General features: G+C 44.5%; 1 protein-coding gene and 1 non-coding gene across 2 annotated transcripts in view; one reads left to right on the top strand and one right to left on the bottom strand.

Moving 5' to 3' along the window:
* Positions 1-18,147, top strand: part of LOC134340202 (alpha-2,8-sialyltransferase 8F-like) — a 69,986-nt gene that overhangs the window by 11,324 nt on the left and 40,515 nt on the right. Inside the window, exon 3 of the mRNA XM_063037178.1 lies at positions 8,991-9,080. Within this exon, the coding sequence (XP_062893248.1) occupies positions 8,991-9,080 (90 nt within the window). The remainder of the gene's footprint in view (positions 1-8,990; positions 9,081-18,147) is intronic.
* trnac-gca (transfer RNA cysteine (anticodon GCA)) lies at positions 8,896-8,967 on the bottom strand. The gene has a single exon. It is a non-coding gene; the product is annotated as a tRNA-Cys (tRNA).

The following is an 18,147-nucleotide window of genomic DNA, read 5'->3' as shown; positions in this document are numbered from 1 at the left end:
CACCTCCATGATGAAAGGAAGGTCCGGGTTAGGTGAAACCAAGATGGGAGCTGTTGTGAACCACTGTTTAAGCTCTGCAAAAACAGCCTCTGCTTCAGTCGTTCAGACAAAAGGGTCTGTGGATCTCTTAGTTAGAGCCATCACCAGAGCTGCCACTGAGCTGAACTTTCCGATGAACTTCCAGCAAAAGTAGGAAACCCCAGGAATTGATGGACTTGTTTGATACTGGATGGTGGTGGCCAGTCTCTGACTGCTTGGGTCTTCGTATGGTCCATCTTGAGATCACATTGGAGATGATGAAACCCAAAAATGAAACAGTTGTTACATTAAATTCGGACTTCTCTAACTTGACATAAAGTCCATGGTCTAGAAGCCTCTTTAAAATGTCCCTGAAGTGAGTGACATTCTCCTCCATGGACCTTGAGAAGGTTAGGATATCATCCAAGTAGATGAAGGCATACTTCTGTCATAGTTTCTCTCTGCCAGGGATAGCTGCCTGGAGAAGAATGCACATGGGTGCAGTTTACCGTCTGGGGTGACCGTTGAGACAACACTGCAGCCACTAGGTACCCAAGACATCTACCTCCTAGAGCATGTCATTTCTAAAGGCCTGAAAAACTGCTGGAGCATTCAGTGCCCCATCGGTGTATTGAATGCTGTCTTCCACTCATCACCTTCCTATGTACGGACCAGATTGTATGCACTCCAGAGGTCTAGCTTAGTGAATACTCTTGCCTCTTGGAGAATCTCAAAGGCAGTATTTGAATGGAAGGGGGTAATGATTCTTGTCCATTATGTGGTTTAATCCCCTATAATCAATGCATGGCCACAGACTCCCATCCTCCTTTTGTTCGAAGAAGAAGTCTGCACCAGTGGGTGAGGTGGAGGACTGAATGAACCCCCATGGCAGGAGCTTCCCTTATATACTCCTCCATTGTGCTTCTCTCTGGGACTGAGAGTGTGTATAATTGATCATGTGGAGGATAAGACCATAAGACAAAGGAGCAGAAGTCGGCCATTCGGCCCATCAAGTCTGCTCCGCCATTTTATCATGAGCTGATCCATTCTCCCATTTAGTCCCATTCCCCCGCCTTCTCACGCAACCTTTGATGCCCTGGCTACTCAGATACCTATCAATCTCTGCCTTAAATACACCCAATGACTTGGCCTCCACTGCCGCCGTTGCAACAAATTCCATAGATTCACCACCCTCTGGGTAAAAAAAATTCCTTCGCATCTCTGTTTTGAATGGGCGCCCTTCAATCCTTAAGTCATGCCCTCTCGTACTAGACTCCCCCATCATGGGAAACAACTTTGCCACATCCACTCTGTCCATGCCTTTCAACATTTGAAATGTTTCTATGAGGTCCCCCTTCATTCTTCTAAACTCTAAGGAATACAGTCAAAGAGCGGACAAAATTTCCTCATATGTTAACCCTCTCATTCCCAGAATCATTCTAGTGAATCTTCTCTGTACCCTCTCCAACGTTAGCGCATCCTTTCTTAAATAAGGAGACCAAAACTGCCCACAGTACTCCAAGTGAGGTCTTCCAGCGCCTTATAGAGCCTCAACATCACATCCCTGCTCCTATACTCTATTCCTCTAGAAATGAATGCCAACATTGCATTCGCCTTCTTCACTACTGACTCAACCTGGAGGTTAACCTGCACGAGGACTCCCAAGTCCCCTTGCATCTCAGAACTTTGAGTTCTCTCCTCATTTAAATAATAGTCTGCTCGTTTATTTCTTCTGCCAAAGTGCATAACCATACAATTTCCAACATTGTATTTCATTTGCCACTTCTTTGTCTGTTCTTCCAATTTATCCAAGTCTCTCTGCAGACTCTCTGTTTCCTCAGCACTACCGGCCCCTCCACCTATCTTCATATCATCAGCAAACTTAGCCACAAAGCCATCTACAGGTGTCCCCGGCTTTTCGAACGTTCGCTTTACGAAACCTCACTGTTAAAAAAGACCTACATTAGTACCCTGTTTTCACTAACAGAAGGTGTTTTCACTGTTACAAAAAAAATCAGCGCATGAAAAAATCAGCGCACGATAAAAGGCAACGCGCGCCCCAAGCAGCCGCTCTCCCCCGGATTCGGAACGGCATTCTCGCTGGCATTGCTTAAACACATGCCTGTGAGCAGCCGTTAGCAAGATGAGTTCTAAGGTGTCGGAAAAGCCTGAAAGGGCTCGTAAAGGTGTTACACTTAGCGCAAAACTAGACATAATGAAGCGTTTCGATCGTGGTGAACGAAGTAAGGACAAAGTGAGTTTGGCTTGTGGAAGCTGACGAAGATGGTGTTGAAGAGGTTTTGGCATCTCATGACCAAGAACTGATAGATGAAGAGCTGATGCAATTGGAAGAGGAAAGGATAACAATCAAAACCAAATGCAGTAATGATAGTGAAGCAACTGCGTGAGATTTTCGCTGCAATAATAAAGTATGACTTTAATTTTGAAAGGATACGTCGGTTTAGGGGATATTTGCAGGATGGTTTGAGTGCTTACAAAGAACTGTATGATAGAAAAATGTGCGAGGCTCAGCAGTCAAGCAAGCCTTCTGCATCAGCCACAGCAGACGACGAACCTCGACCTTCGACATCGAGGCAGGCAGTCATAGGAGAAGATGAGCTGCCTGCCCTAATGGAAACAGATGACACCCCAGTGTCCCACCACCCCAACCCCCAGGCCGCGGACAGATACCGATTCGCGGAGAATTCAGCGGTAGCCAGGAGGCACACAGCACATCTTTAAGAAAAAAGCCGAAATAAACATGCTAATTAATTAGGTGCCGCCTGGCACGTAATTGTCGGCCCAGATCAGAGGTGACTGCCGATTGTATCGCCTCTGATCTGGGCCGACAATTACGTGCCGGGCGGCACCTAATTAATTAGCATGTTTATTTCGGCTTTTTTCTTAAAGATGTGCTGTGTGCCTCCCGGCTACCGCTGCACCGCTGCGTTCTTCGCGGATCGGTCGGTGGCCCGGAGGGTGGGGGCCACTGCACCACCCCAACCTGTGACGATTCAGGCTAACACACCATCATCAGTGTACTCTGCACTGTCCCAATTCCGGTAAGTGATACTACACTGTACAGACATTATTTCTACTTTATATAGGCTGTTTATTTTTACGTGTTATTTGGTATGATTTGGCAGCTTCATAGCTTAAAGGTTATTGGAGTAAGTGTTTTGCCAACAGCGCTTGCGTGAGATTTTCTGCCAACGGCGCTTGTGTGAGATTTTCGCTACGAAGATCTGTGCAGGCAATCGTGGTAGGGAAGTATTTCTACTTTATATAGGCTGTGTATTTATCATATCATTCCTGCTTTTACTATATGTTACTGTTATTTTAGGTTTTATGTGTTATTTGGCATGATTTGGTAGGTTATTTTTGGGTCTGCAAACGCTCACAAAATTTCCCCATATAAATAAATAGTAATTGCTTCTTCGCTTTACGACATTCCGGCTTATGAACCGTTTCATAGGAACACTTATGAACTGTTTCATAGGAACGCTCTACCTTCGGATGGCGGGGGAAACCTGTATTCCATAATCCAAATCGTTGATGTACAACGTAAAAAGAAGCGGCCCCAACACGGACCCCTGTGGACAAGTACCAGGCTGAAGTCTATAGCACAGTCATAGGGCTAATGTGGAGGCCTTTCTCCTGCTCAAGACCTCTTCAAAGTCCATGTACATGGAAGGAACTATGACTGGCCTGGGTGTTGCAAGTTTTTCTGAACCCTCCTTCAAGGATGACTCCTGAGGCCTCTTAGGTGGTGGGGTGGTTTGACCAACCTCCGAGTCTTCTCCCTGGGTTCACTGAACTCTGTCGTATCCTCAGGTAATGGCAATGAGGTGTTACAGATGGTCCTTGTGCCCAGGGAGCAGGCTCCAAGGGTCTGCATTTAGGAATCTTCCCTTTAGTCAGGACCTGGCAGCTGGATTCGTTGGGAATCAGGTTACCTCCCACTGAAGTCTGCCCCTTTGCTGGTCATTGGTCTCGGGAGAGTCTGGGTGTCGGAACACCAACATACCCTTTTACAATGACTGGACCAAGCAATGATTCTCCCCTCCCTCCAGTCCACAAATATGGGTTATGCTGGGACAGCCGAGGGTACTGGAGGATCAGGGGTATGAGTGGAGAGTCAATAATGTAGAAACCAATGTCTTCCACATGGTCCCCCGTCCTGCAAGACCACAGTCTGTCGCTGGATCTGCCCAGAACCTAGTGGGTGGCCGTCTAAGACAATTGCGGGCATGGACCGACTTAATTCTTACAGCAGTATGTCGTGCCAACAGGCAGTTGCTAAGTCCAGGAAATTACCTGCTGTCCCAGAGCCCACAAAATCCTTTACCTGCTTCAAGTTCTTACCCATGGTGAACTCCACCTTCAGCACGAGACCAGAATCTGTGGGACTGGGAGTTGTGGCTGCTACCGTCACAGTCCTCCTGATACTGGATGATTTTAGCAGTTCTCCAGGTGTCTGCATCTTCAGATATTCAACCCGCAGGTGACATGCTACCCTGCAGTAATAGCATCAGCCTTGATTCTGACGTAGGGTCCTCTCATGGGCGGAGAGCCTGGTGTAACCGATCTGCACAGGCTTGCCGATGACCCGAGCAGGTCATGATCCGAGGGGTGGGGTGGAACCACAATGGATTGAGGCCGGGCTCGGGCTTGCCCTCTTTGGCCTCGTAATGTAGTCCATCTTGCGCTCTGCCAGACGATTCTCAAGGCAAATAGATCTGGTCGATAAGAATCTCTTGGCTCTCCCGAGGCGAGGGCTTCCATTAGTTCGTCCCTGTGTCCGCGGGGATACAGAGTGGCCAGGGCTTCCCCGTTCCAACCACTCTGTTGCGCCAAAGTTTGGAATGCTATAGCGTATTAGCTACTGACCGAATTCCCTGATGCAGCTTCATCAGAACATCTGAGGCTCTGTTTGCGCCGGCGGAATGATAAAATACATTTCTCATGGTGGTCATGAATTCCTCCAAATCCATGCAAATCTCCAACTTTTATTGCCAATGCAGAGAGATCAGGAGAGAGACTGTGAAAGCCACTTTTCTGTGCTCCAAGGGGAACTAGGACGGCTGGAGTTCGAGCACCAATGAACATTGGAAGAGGAAGCCACAGCAAGCACCTGGGTCTCCGTCAAATCTCTCTGGATTCCGCAGAGAGACCGACAGCGTCACCCGAGTGACCCTGGGATCCTCCTTGCAATAGCTGGTCCACGGCGGTCTGGAGGTTGTGTATCTCCAGGTTCTGTCTGGAAATCCTCTCACTGTGTCTGGCCACACTGGCCGAGGGGCTCTAATACTACACTGGATCCATATTGGCTCAATTGTACTGAGACAAGAGACCTTGATGAAGATGGCTAGGACCCAAATACTGTAGTATTCGAAGTTGGAATCGAGACACGATATAAAGCTGGATCAAGAACTGAGCAAAAACAAAATGCTAGATGATATCTCTAGTTCGGCTTACGATTGAGCACTGAGGCTCAGTTCAGATGCTCTTTAAATACTCAATTCTTGGTGCCCAAAGCATGATTACCAATGGGTGGGATGGACCTGAACCCTTAAGGAGGCCATGCCAGATAGCCATATTCCAAAGTTTAAACCTCAGAAGTTGGTGTGGTTGGGTGCATGTTGTAACAAGAGACCATGTCTTTTGGTTGAGCAAGCTAGGGATTTTCTCTTTGGAATGAAGGAGGATGAAAGGTGACTTGATAGAGGTGTACCGGATGATAACAGGCATAGATAGAGTGGACAGCAAGAGGGCATTATTTTAAGGTGAACAACACTGGCACACCTCAGGGGTGTGTGCTTAGCCTACTGCTCTACTCCCTCTATACCCATGACTGTGTGGCTAGGCATAGCTCAAATACCACCTATAAATTTGCTGATGATACAACCATGGTTGGCAGAATCTCAAATGGAGCGAGATATACCAGCTAGTTAAATGGTGTCACAGAAACAACCTGGCACTCAATGTCAATAAGACCAAAGAGCTGATTGTGGACTTAAGGAAGGGTAAGATGAGGGAATATGAACCAATCCTCATAGAGGGATCAGGAGTGGAGAGAGTGAGCAATTTCAAGTTCCTGGACTCTGAGGATCTAACCTGCTCCCAACGTATCGATGCAGCTATAAAGAAGGTAAGACAGCAGCTATATTTCATTAGGAATTTGAAGAGATTTGTTTTGTCACCTAAAACACTTGAAAGCTTCTATAGATGTACCGTGGAGAGCATTCTGACAGGCTGCATCACTGGTTGGTATAGTGGGGCTACTGCACAGGACCAAAAGAAGCTACAAAAAGTTGTAAAATTAGTCAGCTCTATCTTGGATACTAGCCTCTGTATTATCCAAAATACCTTCAAGGAGTGATGCCTCAGAAAGGCGGCATCCATTATTTATGACCCCCATCACCCAGGGCATGCCCTTTTCTCGCTGTTACCATCAGGAAGGAGGTACAGAAGCCTGAAGGCACACACTCAGCGATTCAGGAACAGCTTCTTCCCCTCTGCCATCTGATTCCTAAATGGACATTGAACCCATGAACACTACCTCACTTTTTAAAAAAAATGTATTATTTCTGTTTTTGCACTATTTTAATTTATTCAATATACATATACATACTTACTGTAATTGATTTATTTTATATTATTTTTTCTTTCTACACTATCATGTATTGCATTGAACTGCTGCTGCTAAGTTAACAAATTTCATGACACATGCCGGTGATAATAAACCTGATTCTGATTGGATGGAAGTATGTGGGAGATATTAGAGATAGTTTTTTTTTACACAGAGAGTGGTGGGTGCATGGAATGCCCTGCCAAGGGTTGTGGTAGAGGCAGATGACTCTTATATAGACACGTGGATAAATGGAAAGTAGAGGACTAAGTGGCAGGGAAGGGTTTGATTGATCTTAGAGTAGGTTAAGCGGTCGGCACAACATTGTGGGCTGAAGGGCCTGTACTTTGCTGTACTGTTCTATGTTCTATGTAAATGAAGCAGTTCAAGACTGCGAGCACCAAGATATGGACAACATTAGGCTTGGGATGATAAATGGCAATATCAGCTGTGCCGTAGAAGTACAAGGCATTGACTACTTCCAGCAGGGATATTACCACCACCATCATTGAATCTCCATCAATATATTGACCAGAAGCTCATCTCACCAACCAGATAAATATTTGTCTTTGCAGAGTAGGTCAGAGGGTGGATATTGTGCAGTCGGTTACTTAGTGCCTCATACGCCAAGGTCTTCCCAGCCAATAAAATGCACAAGTCAGAAATTCAGTGGGACTTGGTGCAGAAAAAAGGCTTGTAACCAATATCTGTGGCCCTCAACTCCTGAGATCTGTAAAATCTTACAGTACAATCCTTTGGCAATTTAGAGTCATGGAGTGAAGTAGTTACCCTTCAGGTTCCCCTTAAATATTTCACCTTTCACCCTTAATCTATGGCCTCTAGTTCTAGTCTCACCTACCCTTGGTGGAAAAGGCCAGTTTGCATTAACCCTCTCCATACCCCTCATAATTTTGTGTATCCCTATTAAATCTCCCCTCATCCTCCTATGCTCTGGGGAATAAAGTACTAACCTATTCAACCTTTCCCTAAAATTCAGGTCTTCAAGTCCCAGCAATGTCCTTATACATTTTCTCTGTACGATTTCATTCTTATTGATAGGTGGCCACGATACTCCAAATTAGGCCCCACCAATGTCTTATACAACTTCAGCATAATATCCCATTTACAGGTGATGCCACATTCAAGAAATTATGGATCTGTATTCCCAGATCACTGTTTTATCACACTCCTCAGTGCCCTGCTGTTCACTGTGTAAGTCACACCATGGTTTGTGCTCACAAAATACGAAACCTCAAACTTGTCTGCTCAGAAAATTTCTCCTCACCCAAGTACTAAACGCTTGACTCATCCTGAGATTCTTCACTTGACACAGTGGCACACTGGTAGGGCTGCTGTCGTGACTTGGGTTCACTCTGGACCTCGGGTTCTGTCTATGTGAAATTTACTTGATCTTCCTGTAACTGTATGGGTTTTATTCCGGTGCTGTGGTTTCCTCCCACATCCTTAAGATGTCCAGGTTGATAGGTTAATTAGACCTTGTAAGTTGCCTACTCTGTGAGTGATGGAATCTGGGGATAGTTGATGGAAGCAAAGAGAGAGTAAAATGAAATTAGTATAGATGTCTAGTTGATGGTTGACGTGGACCCGATATACGAAAAGGCATGGTGCTGTGTCATATGACTCAATGATTATAATGACATGCAACCAGAATAATTCAAGATCTGGTTGTATGTCTTTTTATATTTTCTTCCTTTGCCCTTGCTGATCTGTCTGTCCTTGGTCATTTCCATTGCTGTGGGAGAGGCAAAACAGAAATTGGAAGGACATCACATATTCTGCTTGGGTAGTTTACATCCCAAAAATATGAGTTGAATTTTCCAAATTTCAGGCATCCTACACCTCCTGTATTCTCCTTCCATGTATAGTCATCTCTCCACATAGGTTTTGTTCACCGTTCCTGAACTCTCCCCCACCTTGTGCCAATGGCCCATCATACCCTATCTCCATCTGTTTCCTCCTATTACCCTCCATCCCCCACTCTCCCAGAAACCCCCACCCAGTTCATTTGACCATCATTCCTTTGGTACACCTAAACCTCTATTCCCCACCCCCCCCATCCCCAGCCCATCATCCCCTTTTTCCTCTTTCCTCTTTCTCCATCAGCTTTAGTCCAACACATCATTCAGCTATGCTGCTGTGCTACCGACAAAAGATTGAACCAGGGACCATTTGATCTGTAGTCCAATGCTCTACCACTGAGCTATACCCCCATTATGTATAAAAAGAGGGGGCACCTGGATTTGAACCACGGATCTCTTGATCTGCAGTCAAATGCTCTACCACTGTGCTATACCCCCATTAATACAGCATTTTTGTTTAGTCAGCAGCTGAACTTCTGGTCTGCTGAGGAATGGAATTCTACAGACTGTGAGAAGACTTACAAGTGGATTGCAACTTCTCCCGTTCAATGGTAAGCCTTCCTTTCTTCCTTCCTTACCAGAAACCTTTTTGCTATTGTTATCAGAGTCAAAGAGCCAGCTTTTATGGCCCATCCATGGTTTCCTGGAGAAGGCTATGGTGAGCTGTTTGTTTGAACAAGCTTGTCCTTCCGATGAAGGTGCTTCCAAAATGGTGCTAGACCCAGATATAGTGAAGGAACCATAATATATTCCCAATCAGATTGGAACGGAAACCAGTTAGTGTTGTTCTTATTGTGTATAGCCCTGCCCTTTCTTGGGGGTGGTGATTGTGAGTTTGGGAGGTTTTCTCAAAGATACTTGGAAAGATTCTTTAATAATCCAGGAGCTGATTAGACTAACAGTGGAAAATGCAAGGTTTTCTTTTTCTTTCTCCACTGCTACTTTCCTAATTTCCAACAGAGATAGCCTCTTTTTTGCATCCAATGACAGCCTACAGCTGAAGCTTAAGTTGTCAGATGCCTACAAAATGCTAGAGGAGCTCTGCAGGTTAGGCAGCACTATGGAAAGTAATTTACTGTCGACATTTCAGGCCAAGACCTTTCATCAGTACGTTGGGGGATTGAGTTCATGAAGGAAAGGAAACCTTGAGTCCTAATGAAGGATCTCAGCCCAAAACATCAACTGTTTATTCCCATCCATAGATGCTATCTGACCTGCTGAGTTCCTCCAGCATTTTGTGTGTTACTCTGGATTTCCAGTAATTGCAGAATTTCTTGTGTTGGACAACTTCCATGTTGTGATTACTAACTGAGGACATCCCAGAGAAGCATGGGAAGTAAGTATAGACTGCATGTGTTAACCACTTTTCTTTGGACCTGCAGTTATGGTGCTGTGACTGAGACATAGTCATACAGCATGTAAACAGTTCCTTCAGTCCAACTGGTATACACAGACCAAGATCCCCATCCAAGATAGTGCCTGTGTTTCACCCATATTCCTCTCAGTTTTTCTTTTCCATTGTTGAAGAAAAACAACTTTAGAGACTAGACTTCAAGTGGTGACACCTTTATTCAGCATGGAGAGCTTGCAGAAATGAGCAAAGCTTTAAGTTACAGAACAATATCAATTATATATTTATACTTCTAAACAGGTGAACATACGTGACTACTGGCATACAAGTTACATAAGCAGATAAGTAAGTCAGTATATCTGTAGCACAAGGTATTTTTAATCATAGAACAGACAAGTGGCTAAATCATGTGCATGTGCTTGTTCCTCTTTTCGGCTGTCTGCACTCAGTGCTGCATCCTGATTATGAAAGACTGTCTGCTGTCTACAGGTCTTGTCTTAGGATATTGAGTTGCAAGGTTCAAACAGAAAAATGCAAGTTAGCTACTTAGTTCATTAACCCTTTTGCTGACCCACAGTTCCCTCCTTTTTGATCGTAAGATCAACCTTAAAGATCAGTGTCAGCAAAAGGGACTTCATTCCCCAGGGTAAAGATCTCATAGCTAAATGATCCTCCTTGTTTCCCTCATCTGCTGGAGCTCTCCTTTCTCTATAATATACAGGAATAAGAGGTTGATTCCTTCCCCAGGTGCTACATGTGCATTGCAGTAGGAATACAACTATAATTATTGCACCCAGTATTATACCATAGTGAACCAATGTAACCCACCACCCACTCAAGCTTCCAAATGGCCGCTGTCCTCCCGCAGGATTGTAATTATGAAACTGATCCCCTACTTTCTTGATTTTTTCCCAGCAGCCTGTCTAATGTGATCAGTTAAATGAGTTCTATTTTTTGATTCATCGGGGCCATAAGTGCAACATTCTTGTCCTATTACGGCACAAGTGCCTCCTTGTTCAGACAACACAAAGTCTAGGGCCATTCTGTTTTGTAATGCTACAGTTATTTCTGCTACTAACTTGGTAGATAGTTCTGAAAAGGCCTCTCTAGTTTGACCAAAAGCACATGATGTTTCATTTGCTAATTTCTCTAATGCGTAATCCATAATAATCAATTCTCTCTTTAATTGTCCCACCCTGGACATTGGCTATTGTCTAAAGTCTCTCGTTTTCTGTAATTGTCCGTTTCCTTTTGCAGTAAGGCTCATTTGTAAGTATGATCCATAAATGGTATGACGTACCCCAATCCCCAGTCCAATCTTTTGGCAACCACCAGTAGGCCCAGTTCCTGCAAATCCAGAAAGTACCATTGAGGGTGGCTTTATTTTTTCCTTTATCCCATCTTGAAGTTAACATCTGATCATAGATGCTCTGTCCTACAGGGGTCCCTTTTCCATCAATTCTAATTCTTCCCCAACATTCAGGACTCTACCTAATTGCCCTCTAACTTCCAATTTGGAACTAATTGAGTTGTAATTGTTGTAACTGGGGAAATACCATCCAATAAAATATTTACTTCTTAGCACTGTTTCATTTGTAACTGACCCTGGGTGTGTAAGGTATCTCCAGCAGGTAAATTTGTATGGTCCTCAAAGGGAATCCTGCTTTTTCATGATGGAGAATGTCTAAGCATATCCAGCAACTGGGCATATTCGTGCGATTAGCATACTCATAAGCCATTTTCAAGAATGTATTTGTTTGTTTCACTTTTCTCCCTAAAGTGAGCATAAGGATTAGTCCCATCACAACAGTCACTAAATTCTTTGTCCTGCAGCTTTTTTTCTTTTTGCTTTCCTGTTCAATCTTCAGGGAGAGCGGTATTTCCAGTTTGTACAGAGTTATGTGAACCTAGTCAGATTTACCAGCCACCTTCAGCACCATTCTGGTGGTCAACAGCACTTGGTAAGGATCTTTCCACCAAGGAGAAAGAGTCTTTTTCCTAGTGATTTAACACATAATCTCCTGGTTTAAAGGGGTGATTATTACTTCCCCCTGGCCTGGGTAGCACCTATACCACCATCCCATGACTTGCCTGTAGTGTCTCACAAAGAGCTTGGGCATACTGCAATGTATTCTCCATCAGTCCAGATGAGACCACTCTGAGTGGGTGCCAACATGGGCTGTGCTCCTGTTGGCTTAGGTCTTCCCATCAATATTTCAAAAGGAGTCAGCTTAGTTGTGCGTTTAATTTGATTTCACAGGGTATAGACAATGTAGCAGGCCATCTCCTAGCAGACCTTTGCAATTGTGTTTTCCACGCATCCCTCCAAACCACAAGACTGAGGTTAGTATGGGATATGTAATTGCCAATTGAATCCTAATGCCTGACCAAGTGCTTTAATGACTTGGGCTGAAATGAGTTCCCCTATCACTTTTGGTATTATTGGGGACTCCAACTCCAGGGATATCTCTTGTAACGCATTTTAGTACAGTGCTGGCATCGTTCTTTCTAGCAGTAAGTGCCTCAACCTATCTGGAAAACATGTCTACAATTACCAGCATACCCACTTCATTGCAGGCGTGTGCACATAATCGATTTGAAAACCAGTAAAAGGCCCCTCAGGCATGGATAAGTGGTCAGACTTCACTGGTGTTTTTCCTCTATTGTTCTGAAAACTAATCCTACAAGTTTCACACACCTGGGCAGCCGCTGGCATTCTCGGGACAAACCATTGTTGTGCGATGACATGTGATCCCATTTTTTTTTACCTGCATGGCCATGCCCATGTGCCAACTTAGCGAGGGCATACAGGAACTCCATAAGGCATATGACACTTCCGTCTGGGGTGTCCATAACTTGGACTTCCTTTGTTCGCAGCCACGAGAATTCCAATGGCTGCGTTCTGCGGCGTCTGCCCAGGCCTGGGCTGCACAGATATCAACAAATGGAGGGGCAAGTGACTGCTGCTTCTGTTGGGTCATAATTTTAACTACTGCCACCTGAGCCAATTTTGCTTGTTTAGCAGCAGGGTCTGTCACTGCATTGCCACAGGAGATTTCATCCTTTTCTCCTGCGTGTGCTTTGCATTTGACAATAGCAAGGCGAGAGGGCAGGAGAATAGCCTGTAACAGGTTAATCATCAATTGGGAGAGCTGAATGGGTTTTCTGGAAGAGGTGATAAAACCTCTATTTCCAAAGGGTACCAAAATCATGGGTTGCCCCAAATGCATAAATAGTGACCGATTTCCCAGTACCTAAAATACAAGCCCATGTAAGTGCAAAAAAGCTCTGCGGCCTTTTGCAGATGCCCCAGGAGGGAGCACATAAACTCTCAAAGTTTCAAATGAAGATGCAATAGCATAACCAGAAAGGAGATGAGCATCTGACAGATAGAAGGAGGACTGATCAGTAAATAGTATCAAGTCAGGGCTATCTAAAGGGATATCCTGAACATATAGGCAGCGTTGTAGCCTCTATTATAACTACACAATCATAAATAGAAATACCATCAGGGTCTGTAAGGGGCTTAAAGGAGTCGGGATTTAAGTCAGGGGTTCTCTGGAAAGAAAGATTGGGTTTAGGTAGTAACATGATCTTATATCCTGTTCTTCTAGTAGCCATAAAATGCTGTGTGGCAGCTGATTTTAGGAGCCAAAATGGTACAAGAGTGATCTAGCACACTAGGATTTGATTTTTCTACCATAATTACAGCAGCAGCAACAGATCCTAGTCATCCAGGCCTACCCTTTACAACTGATGGTAATTGTACAGAATAATAGACAATAGGTCTCCTGAGGTCCCCATGCTTTTGAGTCAATGTGCTGCTTGCACAGCCCTGTTTTTCATTTACAAAGGACTGAAAAGGTATTGAATAGTTTGGTATGCCCAATGCAGAAGCAGTAGATAGAGCTGTTTTCAGATCAGTGAAAGTGGTCTGCATTTCTCATTTGCATTGTATTTCATTAGGCACACTTGGCAATGAGGCTTAGCCATCATTTGATATTCAGGGACCCAATGTCTGCAATAATTAACCATGCACAAAAAGGATAACTTTTCAATTTGTGTTCGTGGTGCCCACAATCCTGTCCTGGCCTAATTTCCAAATCCCTTGTGAAAGTATGTGCCCCAAATACTGCACTATAGATTGGCAAAGCTGCAACTTGCTTAAGGACACTTTATGTCCTTTTTTGGCCAGGTGTGTCAACAGTGTCTTTTTCATATCAATAATTGTGGGGGATGCAATGAACAAATCATCTGCACATTGCTGCTTCCTGGTTTGCTGGAGTGTACTGAAATGTTGCCTCACTGCAGTGGCATAAACTGAGGGGCTCGCAGTGTAGCCTTGGGGCAGCCACTATCTGCCACTGTATGTAAATGCAGACAAATACTGTCTCTCTTCATATAGGGGAATAAAGAAGAATGCAGAACAGTTGTCTATTACAGAATAGCATTCAGAGAGGGCACAAGCCGGAAAGGATAACACTGATATCCAGAACCACAGGGGAAAGAGAAACAACTATCTTATAAATGGCTTGGAGATCCTGCACAAATCTCTGTTCATTATTCATTCCTGGTTTGGGGATTGGTAATATAGGGGTGTTACAGAGGCTACTGGTAGTGACCAGAACTCCTTGTTGTAAGAGGCCTTCTATAACTGGCCTACTGCCTTCCACAGCCTTGGGTGACAATTATGTTGTCTTATGAATGGTAATACCGCATTATTTTTCAGATTAACTTTATGCAGTGGGGTGGAGTAAACAAGGCCAACATGATTCCTATGCGATGCCCAGAGGGAAGAAGGTACCACAGTAATGAAAGTGGAATTAAGTATTCTGGGGAAGGAGGAGGAGTATAAATACAGTATAATAATTAAGCTAGACTAGAAAATGGGCTGCAAACAAGCATCCTGTCTGGTCAGAAAAGCGCTGTAAATCATATTACCATTACATAGAAACATAGAAAATAGGTGCAGGAGTAGGCCATTCGGCCCTTTGAGCCTGCACCGCCATTTATTATGATCATGACTGATCATCCAACTCAGAACCCCGCCCCAGCCTTCCCTCCATACCCCCTGATCCCTTTAGCCACAAGGGCCATATCTAACTCCCTCTTAAATATAGCCAATGAACTGGCCTCAACTGTTTCCTGTGGCAGAGAATTCCACAGATTCACCACTCTCTGTGTGAAGAAGTTTTTCCTAATCTCGGTCCTAAAAGGCTTCCCCTTTATCCTCAAACTGTGACCCCTTGTTCTGGACTTCCCTAACATCGGGAACAATCTTCCTGCATCTAGCCTGTCCAATCCCTTTAGGATTTTATACGTTTCAATCAGATCCCCCCTCAATCTTCTAAATTCCAATGAGTACAAGCCCAGTTCATCCAGTCTTTCTTCATATGAAAGTCCTGCCATCCCAGGAATCAATCTGGTGAACCTTCTTTGTACTCCCTCCATGGCAAAGATGTCTTTCCTCAGATTAGGGGACCAAAACTGCACACAATACTCCAGGTGTGGTCTCACCAAGGCCTTGTACAACTGCAGTAGTACCTCCCTGCTCCTGTACTCGAATCCTCTCGCTATAAATGCCAGCATACCATTCGCCTTTTTCACCGCCTGCTGTACCTGCATGCCCACTTTCAATGACTGGTGTATAATGACACCCAGGTCTCGTTGCACCTCCCCTTTTCCTAATCGGCCAGCATTCAGATAATAATCTGTTTTCCTATTTTTGCCACCAAAGTGGATAACTTCACATTTATCCACATTAAATTGCATCTGCCATGAATTTGCCCACTCACCCAACCTATCCAAGTCACTCTGCATCCTCTTAGCATCCTCCTCACAGCTAACACTGCCACCCAGCTTTGTGTCATCCGCAAACTTGGAGATGCTGCATTTAATTCCCTCATCCAAGTCATTAATATATATTGTAAACAACTGGGGTCCCAGCACTGAGCCTTGCGGTACCCCACTAGTCACCGCCTGCCATTCTGAAAAGGTCCCGTTTATTCCCACTCTTTGCTTCCTGTCTGCTAACCAATTCTCCATCCACATCAATACCTTACCCCCAATACCGTGTGCTCTAACGAGTTTTGAAAAATTATCACTAATGCATCCACTATTTCTTGGGCTACTTCCTTAAGCACTCTGGGATGCAGACCATCTGGCCCTGGGGATTTATCTGCCTTCAATCCCTTCAATTTACCTAACACCACTTCCCTACTAACATGTATTTCGCTCAGTTCCTCCATCTCACTGGACCCTCTATCCCCTACTATTTCTGGAAGATTATTTATGTCCTCCTTAGTGAAGACAGAACCAAAGTAATTATTCAATTGGTCAGCCATGTCCTTGCTCCCCATAATCAATTCACCTGTTTCTGTCTGTAGGGGACCTACATTTGTCTTTACCAGTCTTTTCCTTTTTACATATCTATAAAAGCTTTTACAGTCAGTTTTTATGTTCCCTGCCAGTTTTCTCTCATAATCTTTTTTCCCCTTCCTAATTAAGCCCTTTGTCCTCCTCTGCTGAACTCTGAATTTCTCCCAGTCCTCAGGTGAGCCACTTTCTCTGGCTAATTTGTATGCTTCTTCTTTGGAATTGATACTATCCCTAATTTCTCTTGTCAGCCACGGGTGCACTACCTTCCTTGATTTATTCTTTTGCCAAACTGGGATGAACAATTGTTGTAGTTCATCCATGCAACCTTGAAATGCTTGCCATTGCATATCCACCGTCAATCCTTTAAGTGTCATTTGCCAGTCTATCTTAGCTAATTCACGTCTCATACCTTCAAAGTTACCCCTCTTTAAGTTCAGAACCTTTGTTTCTGAATTAACTATGTCACTCTCCATCTTAATGAAGAATTCCACCATATTATGGTCATTCTTACCCAAGGGGCCTCTCACGACAAGATTGCTAATTAACCCTTCCTCATTGCTCAAAACCCAGTCCAGAATAGCCTGCTCTCTGGTTGGTTCCTCGACAGGTTGGCTCAAAAAACCATCCCGCATACATTCCAAGAAATCCTCTTCCTCAGCACCTTTACCAATTTGGTTCACCCAATCTACATGTAGATTGAAGTCACCCATTATAACTGCTGTTCCTTTATTGCACACATTTCTAATTTCCTGTTTGATACCATCTCCGACCTCACTACTACTGTTAGGTGGCCTGTACACAACTCCCACCAGTGTCTTCTGCCCCTTTGTGTTACGCAGCTCTACCCATATCGATTCCACATCTTCCCGGCTTATGTCCTTCCTTTCTATTGCGTTAATCTCTTCTTTAACCAGCAACGCCACCCCACCTTCCCTTCCTTCATGTCTATCCCTCATGAATATTGTATACCCCTGAACGTTGAGCTCCCATCCTTGGTCACCCTGGAGCCATGTCTCTGTGATCCCAATTATATCATAATCATTAATAACAATCTGCACTTTCAATTCATGCACCTTATTATGAATGCTCCTTGCATTGACACACAAAGCCTTCAGGCGCTCTTTTACAACTCTCTTAGCCCTTATACAATTATGTTGAAAAGTGGCCCTTTTTAATGCTTGCCCTGGATTTGTCGGCCTGCCACTTTTACTTTTCACCTTACTACTTTTTGCTTCTACCATCACTTTACACCCCTCTGTCTCTCTGCACTGGTTCCCATCCCCCTGTTGTGAACTAACTTCCTCACTCCTAGCCTCTTTAATTTGATTCCCACCCCCCAACCATTCTAGTTTAAAGTCACCTCAGTAGCCCTCGCTAATCTCCCTGCCAGGATATTGGTCCCCCTGGGATTCAAGTGTAACCCGTCCTTTTTGTACAGGTCACGCCTGCGCCAAAAGAGGTCCCAATGATCCAAAAACTTGAATCCCTGCCCCCTGCTCCAATCCCTCAGCCACGCATTTATCCTCCACCTCATCGCATTCCTACTCTCACTGTCGCGTGGCACAGGCAGTAATCCCGAGATTACTACCTTTGCGGTCCTTTTTCTCAACTCCCTTCCTAGCTCCCTATATTCTCCTTTCAGGACCTCATCCCTTTTCCTACCTACGTCATTGGTACCTATATGTACCACGACCTCTGGCTCCTCACCCTCCCACTTCAGGATATCTTGGACACGATCAGAAATATCCCGGAACCTGGCACATAGGGGAACGTGCTGTATGTTGTTTTTTTTAGCTTGCAAAGCCTTTACTATAGGTCCAAGCAATTTGGGGGTAGTGAGTGGCTTTGCTGCAATATGAGGTGCTGATTTTGGCTGAGGTGCCAAGGGT

This window comes from Mobula hypostoma, chromosome X1, assembly GCF_963921235.1.
Source record: "Mobula hypostoma chromosome X1, sMobHyp1.1, whole genome shotgun sequence".
In the NCBI taxonomy this organism is placed as follows: domain Eukaryota; kingdom Metazoa; phylum Chordata; class Chondrichthyes; order Myliobatiformes; family Myliobatidae; genus Mobula; species Mobula hypostoma.
Note: the sequence above shows the minus strand (reverse complement) of the source record. Positions and strands in the feature narration are given on the sequence as shown.